Here is a 17,870-nt window from a genome sequence, read left to right as displayed (position 1 = left end):
TCAACAATTCTCGAATATATGGTATCTTTTTCAGCTAAAATGCAACCTTAACTATAAAAAAGTATGGTTTACCAATACTAATCAGTTAGCATATTTGATTTTTTTGACAGATGGCCAGATGCTCTTTCTCCAAAATTGATAATTTCTAATATAAATCCTTCACTGATATCCTTCAAAGAAATATGCTACAGTAATAAAATCTTAAAGCTGGACCTTAGGAACTCCTTTGTTGGTTAACTTTTTCCCATAAATATTTCAGTGAGTTATAATAGCAGTGATACCCTTAATATCAAGGCCACTATAACAATATATATTTACTTCTCTTGAATCCTCAAATTTACTATTTCAAGTAACTTTTGAATTTTCATTGGGAGTACATTCATCGAACTATTTGTTTATAATGATACAGTGCACATTGTGACATTGATTTTGATGATGATTTTAATAAAGTAGGCTGCTGTTTTCTCTAACAACAGTTGTATCAATCCAGTGGCATCATCTGGACTTTAGAATGTTGGAATCTGATTTTTTTCTTATAGGATTTTACAGCTAGAGCTGGAAAATCACCTAACACAGCACCTTCATTTTATATATGTGAAGAAGTAAGTCCTGAAGAAAATAAATAACTTACCCAGAGTTATATAGTTAATTAATGGCAGAGCTAGGGCTAAAACTCCAGCCTCCTGACTCTATCTGGTTGAATACTTGTTGACTGAAGTAATCTCAGAGCTGTGTAATTTTCCTATGACAGTTTTGCTGGATTGCACAAATATCACACCAGTTTTAAGGAGTCTATAATTTCAGTACATACATTGCATAAACTCAATAGTTTTTCTGTGTAGCTCACATTTGTCACAGTAATAAAAATGTTTTCAAACAAGGCTAAACAAAGTTTGTATATATAAAATGTGCTTTCTATAAGGCACATGAATTTCCAAGAATTTGTCAACACTGCTACCATTTTTTGTATAAACTGGCATATATTCATACCTCATAAAATTTTTGATAAAATAGCAAAATAAGATGCTAGACTAAAAGTTTAAGTAGGGATAATTTTTTTAAATCATGTTTTGTGGTGAACAAGAAAGGGATATCCATATTTTAAGGTAAGAAAATAATGTTCAAGGATGAATATGGAAGCCTCAGGAATTTACCCATACACATGTTATATTTTGTCTTCTATGGTGCCATATTTAGGCTTAAGACAAAGAAAATATTAGTGAATTTGTGCCATGAAATGATATGCAAAGATCAGTTTAAAAACAAACAAAACCCACTTTGCCAATTTTTTAAAAGTGATGAACTTTTAATACCATAATCTTGCTTTGTTATTCATATTTAGAGATGATCTTCTTTCTTAAGAATTACTGTTATTTGCATAAGCTACCTAGATTTTATATCCAATATGTACTCATCATTGCTGTAACTTAAACATTCTGCTTGTCTGATTAGCACCAAAAAAATGGATATTAGAAGAGCATTTCAATTGCAAGTAAATGAACTTATTTCTATTTTAATGTTTTGTCTAATTATATTATGCATATATCTCAACTACACATAATTGTATGCATTTTGCAGTTTAATGATACAATTACTATTCCTTTGTTATAAATGACTACACTTAGTCCAGGGAGATAGTGATGTCTTTTTTTTTTTTTTTCGGGTAAATGACACTTTGGTTTTTCCCATTCTAAGGGAGCAAGGCAGATTGGAAATACCATTCTAGATAGTTGAATCCTTGCTTATTTTCCCAAGATGGTTGACAATTTTTGTTCTACATGTTTTCAGGATCCAACTGGAATATTCTCCCTGGATAAAACCATTGGCCTTGGTACTTATGGCAGAATCTATTTGGTAAGTGGAAATAGATTATATATTCATTCTCACTCTTCTAATAGCAAGAGCGGTTGCAAGGCAAAATCCTACACTGCAAATCATATAATGCCAAAACAAAACATTTCACTTTAAGAAATGAATCAAATTAAGATAGTTCAGTGACACCTGTGACAATTATTACAAAAGGAATGGATTTTCAATCTACAATGAACCAACCAACCAAACATAAGATCTAAAAATTATTAGCAGAGAATTAATAAAATCACCAATCGAAAAGGAAACTAATTCAAATAAGATGTACCCAAATAAACATATCACTTGTTTTATATTATACCTCCACACCATTCTAATTAATCACATTCAAGTTTTAAACTGAATGTTATAAAAAGGAAGGTGTCCATAGCATTCAATATCATATGGTGTACATGAGTGTGCACATGTGTGTGACAGAGTTTGCCCAAGAACCTAACAAGAAAAACTGCATTTATTTAGTGATTATTTATTAAGCACAAAGTATGTGCCAGGCACTGTGATAGTCTCTGGAGATAAAATGATGAAAAAACAGACGGTGCCTGTTCTCTGGGGCTTATGGTCTAGCAATGTGTAAGTGATTAAATGTGAGTATGATGTGTGTGGTGGCTGGGGGAGGCACATATATAAGTAAGCACACAAATAAATTACTATATAATTGCAGTTGTAATATATTCTCTGTAAGAAACTTCCTACTAATATAAAAGCATCCAACAGGAGAGCTTGTTTTAGATTGGAGGGTAACATTGACCTCCTTGGGGAAGGGCTAGGTATACTGATACCAGCAAAAGCCACATTTTGGAAGATGATCTTGATGCACTCTAAGCAGAAGCAAGGCAGTGTTAAAGGCTGGGTTGGAGTTGGGTGTGCTTTAGTAGCACTATCACCTTGATCAGGTGCCCTTCCCCCACTCTCTAATATGAGGAATACACATTTTCTCAATATTGTGTAAGTTTATGTAAAAATACAGTATTCCCTTTTCCAAGGCCTCTCCCTCAAAATTCATATCACTGTCCCTAGGTTGACCCTTACTGTAGACTGACCACAGGTCCTCTATATTAGGGTTGTGTAGAAGTGTACAGGTCCATCAGAAGGGATTTCTTTCTAGTTCATACAAGGGTGCCCTATACTTGTCAAGCCTTGTAGCTTTAGGGCTGCTGCTTCCTAGAAAGGTTTTTTGTTTTTTGTTTTTAATTTATCTACCCAGGTTGGGATAGAGGGAATCTTTAAAATTTGCACAAAAGTGCCTATAGCATGGAAGTTAAGTAGTGGGAGGGAAAAGATTGTGGAAGGATCCTAAAAGCAGAAAGAACCTTGGTGAGTACTGGGAGTAGAGAGAATGCCAATATATATATTTTAATATATCTTCATTGATTTCAGAGCAAGGAAAGGAGGGGGGGGGAGAGAGAGAGAAACATCAATGATGAGAAAGACATTGATCGGCTGCAGCCCACAACCTGGGCATGTGCCCTGACCAGGAATCAAACCCCGATCGCCTGGATCCTAGGTCGACACTTAACCGCTGAGCCACACCCGGCTGGGCGGGGATGCCAATATTAATTACAAACATTTTTTCAAACCATTTTGTCCCTCTCTATTAACAGAACCAGTGAACTATAGAAAGGGATGTTATGTGGATACAAATATATTATTCATATTACCTCAGTTGCATCACAGACTGAATGGTTAGTTAACATTTGTGTGATCTAGGTAAAATTTGCCAAGTTGTGCATAAATACCTACACCTTATATATACAAGTTCCTCTTCTTTACAGCACATTTATAATCTCCATGGATCTATACACATTTTAATCCTGAGGGGTGTGTGTGTGTGTGTGTGTGTGTGTGTGAATTCTTGTTTTGATTTGAAGGTATGGAGCTCTTTACATCACTGTATCTTAAGAATAAAAATATCGCTTATATATGGTAAAAAGCAAAGGTAAGATTAGATAATACAAAAAGATGGTTTCTCATCATCAATCATCAGAACTGTGATGCCATTAAAACAAGAAAAATGAAGAGGGTAAAAAGGTGAGTTGTGCATGATAATTTTTTTAACTAGGGTTTATTGAGGTATACAGCAGGTCCTCTAAGATCATTTCATTCAATGTCATTTCACTATAATGTTGATGAGATGCCATAGGAACTTGACTCTTGTTTATATCAATTAGCCTATGGTAAAATTGGTTTCCATTATAGTACATAGTTTCATCTAAAGTTGGAAAGCCTATCAATATTAAGTGAGTACTTACTGCAGTTTGTATTCAGTAAAATTTACCACTTTAAGTGCACAATTTTAGATGTTTGGATACATTCAGTTATGTAAGTACAGAATGAAGATTTTTCAATATACATCTTAAGTTACACAGTATAGACCTTCAAGTAATATTCTACTTGAAACAATATCCATGCTTCACTAAAGTCTTTCATATATCAATCATAGTTACGTTAGTTTTCTGTTTTATACTTTGAATATTCAAGTTATCTATAAGGCTGGTCATATTGATTGCTTTGTTTGTTGAGAGTGGACTTTTTCCCTTGCTTTTTGTATCTCAGATTTTTTGTTTGTTTGAATGACAGACATTATATGTAGAACAGTAGTTATGCCTTGAAATGGTCACTCTTTTTCTGTTAGGATGTTAATATCAGAGGTTGAGTCAATCTAATAATATGAGCTATGTTTTGGTTATGTTGTTGCTAAGTTTACCACTAGCTTCAAATTCCTCTGTTACCTTGTACTTAGCATGAAGGTTGGTTTGCTGAATGTGTTTCCTCAATATTCCCACTCTACCTGCAGTTTTAGACCTTCCCTATGCATCTGTACCTGAGAGATTCTCCATGTTCTTGTGCTTCCCCTAGTGGTATTCTGCTATTGCTTTCATGTTAAGCTTGAAAACATAGTGGTGTGGGGCGGGGAGATGTTCCCTGTTTTCCTGATTCAGCTTCAGTCATAGGCAGATCTTGTGCCTTTCGGTCATGGAAGTTGGGCTTTATTAGTTATCTTGATCTTCTGCTACTGGTAGGACACTTCTAAATGGTCTGGTCACAGTACTAATTCCTGCCCCTCCCCCAGAAGTAGAGGACTTATTTTTTTTTACATTTTCCACAGCTCCACCCTGGAAGGGGTAACAGGGTTTGCTGCCCTTCCCCCAGAGCTTGTATTCCTTGAGGGGGAAGGAATTGGACATGGTTGTATGCTTCTTCTACTGTGATGGCTTCTGCTCTCCACCAGATCATTTCTATAAATCCATAGAGAATAGGCTGCAAGTGTGTGTAAATTCTTTTTGTGTCTGTGGCTCCCAAGGGTACTGTGCTCTCATGTTAGCCCATACTTGGCCTTTAGCAGTTCATAAAAATTTAGCTGAATTATTTGTACCAGGTACTATGGTTACCCTTTCTTCCCCCTGCAGCCACAGTTGAGCCAGTGCTCATGTCCCATCTCTCCTTGCAGGTGCTTGTCTTTCTTCATAATTCAGGCTGGTTGGTTTCCTTGAGACTTCTTTGTGGGTTCAGGGTAAAATTATGATTTTGTAGATTATTTAGCTTTTTTGCTGTTAGGGTAGAAATTGCACTCTTTCTAGCTTTCCATACCCAGAAGTCCATGTCAATTCCTTGTAACTAAGTAATTAAATCTTCATGAAGCATCTACCATATGCTAGATCCTGCACACATTTATAATTCCTAAGAATTTTACATGTGCCTATTCAGATCCAGTGATAGAGAACACCTTCTGCCATCAGATCTTCAAAGTAGAAATATCTGTGTTACAGAAGGTAGATGATTGCATACATATTATTTACATTAGATAGATTTTCCTTTCTCACTCATTGTTGTGACCTCTTTTTATCTACTCCAAGTTCATTTCCTTCTGTAAAAAATTTTGGGATGGTAGGACTATTCATCATAACTTTCATGGAAAACAATTTTTAGGATGGAGTAAACACTTTAAAATGTTCTTGTTCTTTACACCAATAATCCCACTTTTGGAAATATATGATAAACACCAAATATATAGAAGAAGTATAAAGATATCCATTTAGCAGAGAGGTAGAATATTGTGGTGAAATAAAGGGCGTACATTTGAACCAGGCAGACTGCATCACTGCTTATTTGGCCATTAATAAGCTATGAACTTGAGCAAGTCACTTAACCTCTGAGTATAAACTTCCTGATTTATAAATGGAGCTAAATTATACCTACCTTGCAATATTTGATAAAATTTAGAAATGATGCATATAAAATAATTCACACATTGTAGACATTTTTAAAAAATTTATCTTTATTGTTGAAAGTATTACAGGTGTTCCATTTTCCCCCCAATTGACCCCCTCCACCTCGCCTCCACCCCCTTCCAGGTCTTCACCCCATTATTGACCGTGTCCATGAGTTATGCATATATGCATATACCTTCTTTGGTTAATCTCTTGCCGCCCTCCACCCCCCTTCCCTCTTTTCTCTGAAATATGATCGTCTGTTGCATGCATCAATGTCTCTTGATCTATTTAGTTCATCACATTCTTTTGTTCATTAGCTTCTTCTTAAAGAAGACCCTTCCACATTTCCTGTAGTGCAGGTCTGGTGGTGATGAGCTCCTTTAGCTTTTTCTTATCTGTGAAGCTCTTTATCTGACCTTCAGTTCTAAATGATAGCTTTGCTGGGTAGAGAAATCTTGGTTGTAGTTCCATGTTTTTCATCACTTTGAATATTTCTTGCCACTCCTTTCTGGCCTGCGAAGATTTTGTTAAGAAATCAGCTGACAGTCATATGGGTGCTCCCTTGTAGGTAACTAACTGCTTTCCTCTTGCTGCTTTTAAGATTCTCTCTTTGTCTTTAACCTCTGGCATTTTAATTATGATGTGTCTTGCTGTGTACCTCTTTGGGTTCCTCTTCTTTGGGACCCTCTGTGCTTCCTGGACTTGTAAGTCTATTTCTTTCCCCAGGTAGGGGAAGTTTTCTGTAATTATTTATTCAAATAGGTTTTCAATTTCTTGCTCTCTTTCTTCCCCTTCTGGTACCCCAATAATACGAATGTTGGGCCTCTTGAAGTTGTCCCAAAGGCTCCTTATACTATCTTCATATTTCTGGATTCTTTTTTCTTATTGCTCTTCTGGTTGTGTGTTTTTTGTTTCCTCATGTTCCAAATTGCTGATTTGATTCTCGGAGTCCTCTGCTCTACTGTTGATTTCCTGTAAAGTATTCTTCCTTTCAGTTCGTGTAGCCTTCATTTCAAATTGGTACTTTATTGTCATCAATTTTCTCAATTGTTTTCGTAATACTCTTACTAATATGGTTGAGCATCCTTATAAACAAAATTCTGAACTCTGTATCTGTTAGCTTGCTTGGGCCTATTTCATTTATTTCCTCCTCTAGAGATTTCTTCTGTTCTTTCCTTTGTGACATGTGTCTTTGCCTCCACATTATGGCTGCTTCCAGGTGTTTGTTTCTATGTATTAGGTAGAGCTGCTATGTCTCCTGGAATTTCTAGAGTGGCTTTGTGTAGTGGGTGTCCTGTAGGGTCCCATGGCTCAGCCTCCCCAGTCACCTGAGCTGGGCCTTCTAGGTGCTCCCCTGTGTGGGCTGTGTGCACTGTCCTGTTGTAATTGAGCCTTGGTTGCTGTTGGCATCACTGGGAGGAATTGACCCCCAGGCCAATCAGCTGTGAGGACCAGCTGCAACTACAGCCAAAGAGCTGCTGAGCTGGAGACACCCCTATGGAGCAGGATTTACTTCAGTGGAGCTTTGGTGTTCACCAAGTGCGTCCCTTGAGTGTGTCACTCGTGGATGTGGTAGGGTTGTAATCCAGCATGGTTGAGTCTGACCAGCAGGTGCACTATCTCTGGGACCTTCTGGGATGTGCAAAGTCAGCCTCTACCAGTGTCTTGCTCAGGACCACTCAGCATGAGCTACACAGCAAACCGTAGTTGGCTGCTACTTGGGCTGGGCTTGGAGGTGCCCAGGAGAAGCCAAGCTATGAGCCGGTGCAGCTGCCGCTAGTGCCAGGCCTGGAGCCGCTTATCAAGCCATATGGGGCACACTGCTGCTTGTTTGAGAGATTTTAGGAAAGTCCTAAGCATGAGGCTTGAGAGGTCACTTGCACAGAAAAGCCCCTGGAAATGGCCGGGATGAGCCTGCAATGGGGAGGGGCGGGGCCTCCAGGAGTCACTGGGGTGGAGCGAAAGGTGTGAGTTGGGTGCTGGAGATTCGAATATGGCTCCTGTCTGCTGGCTGTGTGCGGGGAAGGCTCGCCAAAGAAGCAATGGCCTTTGCCAGTTCTGCCTGGGAGAAAGCCACCCCTCCAGCTCTCGCCCGGATCTCAGGCAGGTTAGTTCCTCCCCGAGTGTCCCGGGTCCTTTCAGGCTGCCGCCCGGCGCTGGGCTCAGAGGGAGCGCGTCCTAGTAAGTCCGTGCGCGGACCCTTTAAGATGAAAGCCTGGGGCTCCCGCAGCCTCCGCGACCCTCAGCGACAGTCCCCGCTGGTTTCACAGCCCAAAGTTGTGGGGACTTCTCAGCCCTGGAGCCCTGGGCTGGGGGCCTGCTGTGGGGCTGGGACCCCTCACTCCTCCGGGAAACGCCCTGGCCAAGATGTCTCTTCCGGGTTTAAACTGCGGCGCGGGTTGTCGGCTCGCGGCCGCGTCTCAGGAATTCAGCCCCAATCCACTTGTGTCTCCTCCCATCCTACGGGTCTCAATGCTTTTTCAGTTCCCTGTTTGTAGAGCTTTTTTTTCAGCTATATTTCAGGAGGTTCTGAGTGATGGTTGTTCTGTATTTTAGTTGTAATTTTGATGTGGTTGTGGAAGGCGGCGGTACAGCTGTTACCTACGCGCCATCTTGTTTCCTCCCTGTAGACATTTTTACTGTTCAAAATATTACAGATGTCCCCTTTTTCCCCATTGACCCCTTCCACCCTGCACCCACTCCCTGCCCCAGGCCTTCACCACACCATTTTCTTTGTCCATGGATCATATACACATGCATATATATTCTTTGCTTAATCTCTTCCCACACCCCTACCTACCCCCACCTTTCCTCTGAGATTTGTCAGTATGTTCCATGCTTCTTTGTCACTGAATCTGTTTTGTTCATCAGTTTATTATGTTCTTTAGATTCCATATATAAGTGAGATCATGTGATATCTGGCTTTCTCTGACTGACTTGTTTCTCTTAGTATAATATTCTCTAGGTCCATCCATACTGTCCCAAAGGGTACAAGATCCTTCGTCTTTACAGCTGCATAGTATTCCATGGTATAAATGTCCCACAGCTTTTTTATCCACTCAGCTACTGATGGGCACTTGGGCTGTTTCCAGATCTTAGCTGCTGTAAATTGTGCTGCTCTGAACATAGGGGTGCACATATTCTTTCTGATTAGTGTTTCAGGATTCTTAGAATATATTCCTAGAAGTGGGATCACTGAGTCAAAAGGCTGCTCCATTTTGAATTTTTTGAGGTAGCTCCATAGTGCCTGCACCAGTCTGCATTCCCACCAGCAGTGGACCAGGGTTCCCCTTTCTCCACATCCTCGCCAGCACATGTTATTTGTTGATTTCTTGATGGTAGCCATTCTGACTGGTGTGAAATGGTACCTCATTGTGTTTTGTTTTGTTTTGTTTAAATATATCTTTATTGATTTCAGAGATAGGAAGTGAAAGGGAGAGAGAGATAGAAACATCAATGATGAGAGTCATTGATTAGCTGCCTTCTGCAGGCCCCCGACTGGGGATTGAGCCTGCAGCCTGGGTATGTACCCTGACTGGGAATCGAACCATGATCTCCTGGATCTTAGGTCAGTGCTCAACTGCTGAGCCATGCCCGGCTGGGTCATTGTGGTTTTAATTTGCATCTCTCTGATGATTAGTGACATTGAGCATTTTTTCATATGTCTCTTGGCCATGTGTATGTGCTCTTTGGAGAAGTGTCTATTCAGGTCCTTTGCCTGTTTTTTAATTGGATTGTTTATCTTTCTCTTGTTGAGTTGTATGAGTTCATGGTACACTTGGAAATTAGCCCCTTATCAGATGCATCCTTGGCAAATATGTTCTCCCATGTAGACATCTTTTAAAGGTAGCTATTGGTATCATTATTACTGTTGCTCTTATTTGTAACAAATTCAGCAAAATCCTAAAAATTAAAAAAAAATAAGATGAAGTAAATTGCATTATACTCAGTCAACATATCATTGCTCTGAAAAGCAATGTTTATGAAAATATCTAGCAACATAGAACTTTGTTTATGATGTTAAGTATTCCATATCATATGTACACACTGATTACAATTATGTTAAAACATGCACATGAAAAATAGTGAATAGTGAGATAGTGGGTATAATGTTTATTCTATATTTTTCTATCCTATATTTCTATTGTCTGCAGTGTTATATTATTCAAGTTAAGGACATATATATGTATGCATATATGATAGTACCAAATCTTGTATAAAAAATGGAAGCATGATACCATTCACAATTAATGTCAGAGTGACTCATAGAGTCCTTTGCTTTTTCAGTGATGCCAACCACATCCCCTGCTAGTGTTTGTTTTGGGTTAAAGTCTCTCCAATGTCTTCCAGCTTGTATCCAAGTCTTTGTTCTCTGGCAGATTTCCAGCTGTCTGCTGAGGTCTGTGTACGTTGAAATGAAGGCTGAGTCCCACACTCCACATTGTAAACCCTTTTCCTTTCCTTTTTTTTCTTCTAATTAGATACCTATTTTTCTACCTACCCTCTCCCACCTCCTGCCAGTACAAACCTTACTTAAAATAGTGGCTTTTATTTTTCTTTCTTGTTCTAAAAGAAAGTACTGCTCTTCTTTTTTCTTCCTAGTAGAGTTATAAAACATATTTTCCTTTTCACCTTTATCTGCTCGTCTCATGACTTAAGAGTTGTCATTGGAATTGGAGGAATATTTAGAATTTGCTCATGTGAGGTCATATTAGCAAAAAGAAAATAGGTTGAAACTGATTTATAATGGTACTAGTAAAAATTAATGTTAAATATGCCCCCCAAAAAATCAATTTCCCAAAGAACAATGTACAGAGATACCACAGTTATATCATGATGTATTATGAAAGAGACCAAGACCCTTTAAGGGTGACACAGTGGGTGGCAACTTGAATCTCTTACTAACTGACACTATGTATGTAACTTGACTTTTCTGGGTGCATTTCCTCAACTACAAAATAAATGTGTTAGGCTAGATAATCTCCAAGGTTTATTTCTGGTCTTCAATAATACACCCAACACAATGCTTGAAACTCAATAAAATGTAAACTATTGCTCTTACTGTCATCAGCATATTAATACCTATCATATAATCCCTTCATCACCTTGTGAAATAGAAGTTGATTTTGACCACTAGTTTGAGTAGTCCCCATTTCACCAAATAAAGTTATTTTCATCATGTTTTATTTCTGTTCTTTCCTCTACTTTACCATCTGATAGTGAGACCTGATATTTAGCTCAGTAACTACTATGGTACCCAATGCAATGGTATAACTGGGTAGCCAGTATTTTAGGAAAGCAAGATGCTTTACTCTATGTTACTGTTATCTAACACCATTTGGTTAAACAGAATACTAGTGGGGTAAGACAATGAACTGAATCTCCAAAATGAATGAACCAGTTTGCCTTTACCTTAAGGAAGTCTTGACTGCACCCCTAACCTCAATCACCTGTTCCCACATTTCCATTTGCAAGTAGTGAGGGCAGAAACGAATAGGAAAAGGTACAAAGGCAAACTTTTCAAACAAAGGAAAAATTAACCTGAAATAGAGTAAACCTCTACAATTGGGTCTACAGCTTCGCTGTGACATGTTCCTGATGCCCAGTTGAAACTCATTTAATGTTGGTGGAAGGAAAAGACAGCCCCAAATATCTCATTGTTCTAAAACTTAAATGCATACCCAGGGCATAAGTAAGCCATCATTCTTGAGAGATATTAGAGTAGGCCCCTGACCCTTGGTAGTCAGCAGATAAGTCAGCTGTATGAAGGTGTAACATTATAGTCATTAGCAAATTCCTGAATTGTGTGAACTCTGGAAGTTCACCATTAAATATGGAAAAAATTTTAAACATCATTCAATGTTTTCTTCATAAATTTGATTTGCTGGACACTGTTTTTACTTGAAAATCTCATCAGACAGGTGAGATTTAGGTTTATTAGTTACATTTTCTGGATTTGAAGTTGGGGCAGGGAATAGGAACAGAAAGGCACAAAAGAAATGTCTTGAAATTTGATGATATACAGTTTCTGATATTTTTAAATTAAGTTTCAGGAACATGGTGCTGACATCTAGGTTCCTTAGTCACTAGATCTATTGGATAGGGTTCGAGTATATTTCCTTTTAGGCTGAAATTATACTGTTTATTTGCCTAACAAATGTCTAGTGCTGCTTTCTTTTTAGGTAACAAAGTTTCCTCACATCCTTGCCATTTTGCACATATAGTTCAATTAAGTCAGCCAACAAATATTGCTTAAGCATCCATAAAGTGCATAACACTGTGCATTTCATTATACATTGTAAGACTTAGAAGCAGCAACTAAAGCTACAGCTGAGTTGAGGCCACCCTCTTATTAGGCTATTGTGCCTTCCTAATGTAGTGCCATCAGTCCAAAGCTGTCTCTTGGTTCCACCTTCTTCCTGTGACATCACCCCCTGGTGATAATAGGCTTCAAAAGTAGGGATTGATCTTTCTAAAGTAATCCCTCAGTCTGCACTGTCAGGAAACATTAAATTAAAATGTTGCTTTGAATATTTAAATTTTTCCATGATAAAATAATTAAATATCAATTGATACCCACTATGTTCCAAGCATTGTTTTGGACACTAAGAGCTAGTTAGAATGATCAGAAAACACTTTTTTGGAGGGGAAGTCATTTTATTGATTTAGTTTAGTAGACATAAGGAAGGAGGTTATTTTCCCTATGATTGTGGCCTCTACATTTGATGAGTTACAGGAAGGAAAGGGAGAGCTAGGGTGAGGTTGGGTAAAAAGAGGGAGGAGATTGTTATTTTTTTCCTGGTTGAAGAAAGTCTAATGAAGTTTCTAACTGAGACCAGGTGGAATAAGTTTTTCCTCAATAAGAGAAGTGAGATTGAATATTTGCAGAGGGTGAAATGAACCAACATAGGCTAAATAAATTGAGACTCAGGGGACCAAATTAGTGGAAAATATTGGGGCTTAAAGGCCTTGGAGAAAATGGAATATTTCTATCTTAGCCATGACATCTCTTCAACTGTGGAATATAACCAAGACTCTGAGTTATAAGCTTGTCTTTTTCTTTTTGTGTTATATCAAAATTTACTTCTTCCTCCTGATAAATCTTAATGAAAGAGAAATCACTAGCATTATAGGAACAAAAGGTGAAAGTAAAAGTCGTATGTGGGATTTGTGCTGTCAAGAGACTCTAATGAAATATTTTTCACAACTCAAATTGTTTTCACAATTACTCTAATCTATTTAATAAGTTCACAGATATACATAGAGATATATTCAAATTATATATTTGGTGTGTAGGTATAATGAACAATCATGAGCTCATATCTTCAGATATATAATCCAACTGATTTTATAAAGTTGTTGTAGGGGCAGAAAAGACAAATCCAAATGTATGAGAGACAAATTTATATTTCTAAACAAAAATCAAGACTGATAACCTATAATATGGTAGAATTGGTCATTCATATAAAAACATCCCAATTATAAATTTTTAATTAAATATAACTATTAATCTTTCTATTATAGTACTATTCCTAAATAGTATAATAGATGTACATATATAGTATATATATTGTACTAAATTGTACTATTTAGGAATAGTACAATTACCTAAAATATATACATAAGCCTGACCAGTGTGGCTCAGTAGTTGAGCATTGACCTATGATCCAGGAGATTGCAGTTCGATTCCTGGTCAGGGCACATGCCTGGGGTGGCAGGCTCAGTCCCCAACAGGGGACATGCAGGAGGCAGCCAATCAATGACTCTCATCATTGTGTCTATCTCTCTCCCTCTCCCTTCCTGTCTCTGAAATCAATAAAGATATATTTTAAAACTACATATATATACAAAATTGCATAATTTATGCTTAGTTTATACACATAAAACTTTTTAATATATCAGTTTTAGGAAATTATGTGAGAACAAGCTTTTATAAACCATTTTAAACAGTGGTGGGAGTGGGCGTGAGCAGTGCTAGAAACACTAATGTACTCTTTTTCTAATATATTGAAAATAATTTTTGTTTTATTTTTAATATACATATGCATATATATATTATATATGTACATCTATGTAAATATATACATATATGTCTATTTATAAATATATATGTACAAAATACATGTATGTGTATATATACGACATATTTATATATAAATTATACTACATAGAGTATAAATTTTATATATATATATATATGTATATATGATTATGGTCAGATTCTTCATAGTTTCAGTAAAGGTGGTTGGTGTTTGAGTATCAATAGTTTTTGCTTTCCTAGATTCTCTAGTAGTTGACCACTGAAAACTAGTTAGCTAGGTACTGTCCTCATTTCATGAAACAAACATTTTGGAAAATAACATTTAGGCAGTTCTAACTCTTGAAATAAGAATGAGTCCTAACTTGGTTTAGGACTCTCTAACCTACCATATTTGTGTATGTGTGTCTAAGGTACTTCTGTGGGTGATGCCAAAGTTGCATTTAGAAATTAAATGTCACTGTAGCTGTCTGAAGGTGCCTAAGGAAAAGTCTAAGTTCTTACACTGTTGTGTCACTAGGGCTACACTGAAGGTACGCTCTTACAAAGAGGCCTATGCATAAAATTATGCTAAAATATCAAAGAATTCTCATAAAATATAAGCAGTCCTTTAACCTACAGGGTTATTTTTCCATGCTCAGCTAGACCCAGGTGAAATTCCTCCTCTACCAGAGTATGGAGAGAGGAACAATAAGGTATAAATCATGTCATTTCAATTGGAGAAATAACAATATAGATTTATGTGTAATTTGTATTGGCAAAATAAGAAAGCTCTTTTCAGGTGTGTCATTTATAGGCAGAGTCCCTTTATGACTAGGAAAAGAAGATTGGGTTATTCAGGGTCCCCTGAGGGAAATGAAGATTGATTATATTCTAAGCACTGCCAGTAACATTTTGTATAAATCATTAACTCTGAAGAGAAATAAAACAAAAGAGAAACACTACCATGATCTAAAAGAACAAATGTAAGAATCCACAGAGAATGACAGCTTTTCTTGACTCTGGGAAAAAATTAAAATTAAATAAAATTATTTGGTATATAAACTGGGTGATTAAAAAGATGGAGAATAAAATATTAGTCACTTTAGAGATGGTGAAATCAAGGTCTTAAAAGGGATAACATTTACTGAAGGTTTACAGTGTACCTAGTGCTTAATTTGCATTATGTTGCTTATATCTCATAAGAGTGCTATGAGGTAGATAACATTGTTATCAACAACCTCCCATCTCATAAATTAGAAAACTGAGGATCTAAGAAATTGAGTTACTGAACAAGTTTACAAAGCTACTAAGTTGCAAATTCAAGAATCCAAACAAAATTTGCCTGCCCCTTAGGTCTGTGCTCTTTACTATTATATTCAGCTCCAGATGTACAAGCCAGAGTCAAAAAGCATTCAACTAGATCAGCCAGGTGAAAAAAGAAAAAAGGAAGAAACAACTATCTGCTCAAGTACAAAAGTTTGCAGGAAATTAGTGAGCTGAAATCAGTGATAAAGATCATACATGATGTGTCCCTCCAATATATTTGTTCATAATGGGCATAAAAGACATACTCTAGTCTGAGAGACTTTTCTGGGACTTAGTAGAATTTCAAAAGTAGATGGGAACAAGCAGGTGGGCTTTATAGGACACTTGAAGCTCATGACTAAATTCCTACTCAGACTCCTGGAAGCCATAAGGCGGCAGAGAAGTGCTTGCTGTCATTCCTTTACTCTCTTCGAGTGAGCAGGGGCTTGCCTCCAGGGCCAGACTCATTTTGCCTCAGTTACTGCTCCTAAAGAGGAGGGATGTAAAAAGGGATCATTGAAAGTTAGTGTCTCTCAAAGACGAAACAGAACCTCAACATTTCCTTTGTGGATGATTGGTATCTGAATGGTGGGGATTTTAAAACTTAACAAGTTAAAAAGTAATTTGTGTATTTTATAATAGTTGATTTCTAGGAGCATGTGTGAAAAAATATATATGTAATTATAGATGTAATTGTTTGTATAGTATATAAATATATATGGTACCTTTGTTGTTTGTTCACTACCTAAGAACAGATCTCCCAGAGTCTAGGCTGGAATAAATTACATGAAGGGGTTAAGTGGCTATAGCTTGGAAGGTTAGATATTGGCAGAGAAAGAGAGTTAAGCAGGTGGATGAAGGCAAGTTTGGCATTAAGATGAGGCGATGAGGAGGTATATACCAGGTGTGCTGCTTAAGTAAAATTCTTCTTATATTGTCTCATCAGATGGTGATGCAGGTTTCAACAGAACTTACTGCTTAAGGCTTTCATGGTGGTTAACCTGTACAAGAATTTTGCAAGCAGCCAAGTTCCTCCCACCTTGTCACAAAAAAAAAGTGCTGCAATGACAGTAGAAAACCAGTTACAAGGCTTGGATTAGATGCCTAAGAATTTATTAGTCTTTAAAATTAGTTCACAAATTTCTTCATGGATGGGGACCAGGACTTTTTCATTTTGGCTATACCTCCTGAGCTCCACATAGTAGGCACAAGATCATCAGAGATATATGGCAATCAAAAATTTCAATGTAGATGTCTTAGTATGTTTTTGATTGCCCATACTTCTTTTCTTCTTTTATTATAAGTGTTACCATTCTACAAGTAGATATTATGGAAAAGTTAGGTTTGTCTAGAAAACCTATCATAATCACTTTTGTAATACTTTTGGGACTAGCAGAATAATTTATATATATGAGTGTTTTGGCACATTTTTGTGGGACTAAATAGATGTGTGCAAAAGTGACCTTCTCCTAAATAGCATATTTTAACAGGGGCTCTCTGCTGATGTGCCTTGATGGAAAGGATTGACTAATGACATGCTGTTAAGTAAATGCTGGAGACAGGTTGCCCTTCCAAAATTATACTTCCTAAGTAACTTTCTACTCTAACTATAAAAAAGGTGGCACTGTGTAGAGATAAATATTTCCAAAGGATGGAAATATTAGCCTTACTTTTTTTTATTACTTTCTGCTGAATGAGTCATTTAGGAAGCTTGAAAGAGTATATTTTTTCTTGTGGTACTGTAGTTTGCTGTAGTCTTGTTGGCACAACCAAGTGTAAGGATGGTTTCAAGAGAGCCTCGTACCTTCAGGAAGATGTCTAGGACATGTGCAAATATTTCCTGACCTGGAAGACTGGCAGCTGTTAGAAAGAAAAACACATAAATAAGAGCCTACAAATGCCCTTGCTTCTGTTAGCCTTCCACCCACTCTTCCCAGTGGCTGTAAGGAGTTTTTTCAACTACCTTAATTTGTAGTGAGTTTCAAAAAAATTAAATTCTCCCAAATGGTAAAATATTAAACTTTAAATGTTTTAGAAATGTAGTTTTTTTTTTCATATCCTACATTGTCATTATACACACACACACACACACACACACACACACTCATGCAATGCCAACAGAAGTCCCAAATTTGCGGTGCACTAAAGAAGGAAACTTTACTCAGTGCAAACAGTTCAACTGTGATATAGCATGGCTTTGACAACTGTAGAGCATGGCTATGAGAACAACTCAATAGTTTTACAACTCAATTATGAAACAGCACTGCTGTGAATCAGCAAGGTTGTGAGGCTGCCCTAGGCAAAGCTGCCTTCTCTGGCTAGACAGCTCTGCTTTGCTGCAGTCTGCTCAGCCTGCTCCAGGCTTGTCCACTCTGCCTCATTCTGCCATGTGCAAGCCTGCTCCACTCTGCTCCTGCACTGTGCTGTACTTCTCTGCTTTGGCAAGAAGTCTTCTGTGTTTCAGC

General features: G+C 37.4%; 1 protein-coding gene across 5 annotated transcripts in view; it reads left to right on the top strand.

Moving 5' to 3' along the window:
- NRK (Nik related kinase) overlaps positions 1-17,870 on the top strand; it is a 144,161-nt gene that overhangs the window by 5,877 nt on the left and 120,414 nt on the right. For all 5 annotated transcript variants that reach the window (XM_081126842.1, XM_081126841.1, XM_081126840.1 and 2 more), the window contains exon 2: positions 1,789-1,854. In XM_081126842.1, the coding sequence (XP_080982968.1) occupies positions 1,789-1,854 (66 nt within the window). The remainder of the gene's footprint in view (positions 1-1,788; positions 1,855-17,870) is intronic.

The sequence above is a fragment of the Miniopterus schreibersii genome (assembly GCF_964146895.1).
Source record: "Miniopterus schreibersii genome assembly, chromosome: X".
NCBI lineage: Eukaryota > Metazoa > Chordata > Mammalia > Chiroptera > Miniopteridae > Miniopterus > Miniopterus schreibersii.
This window is presented reverse-complemented; position numbering and strand designations above follow the sequence as displayed.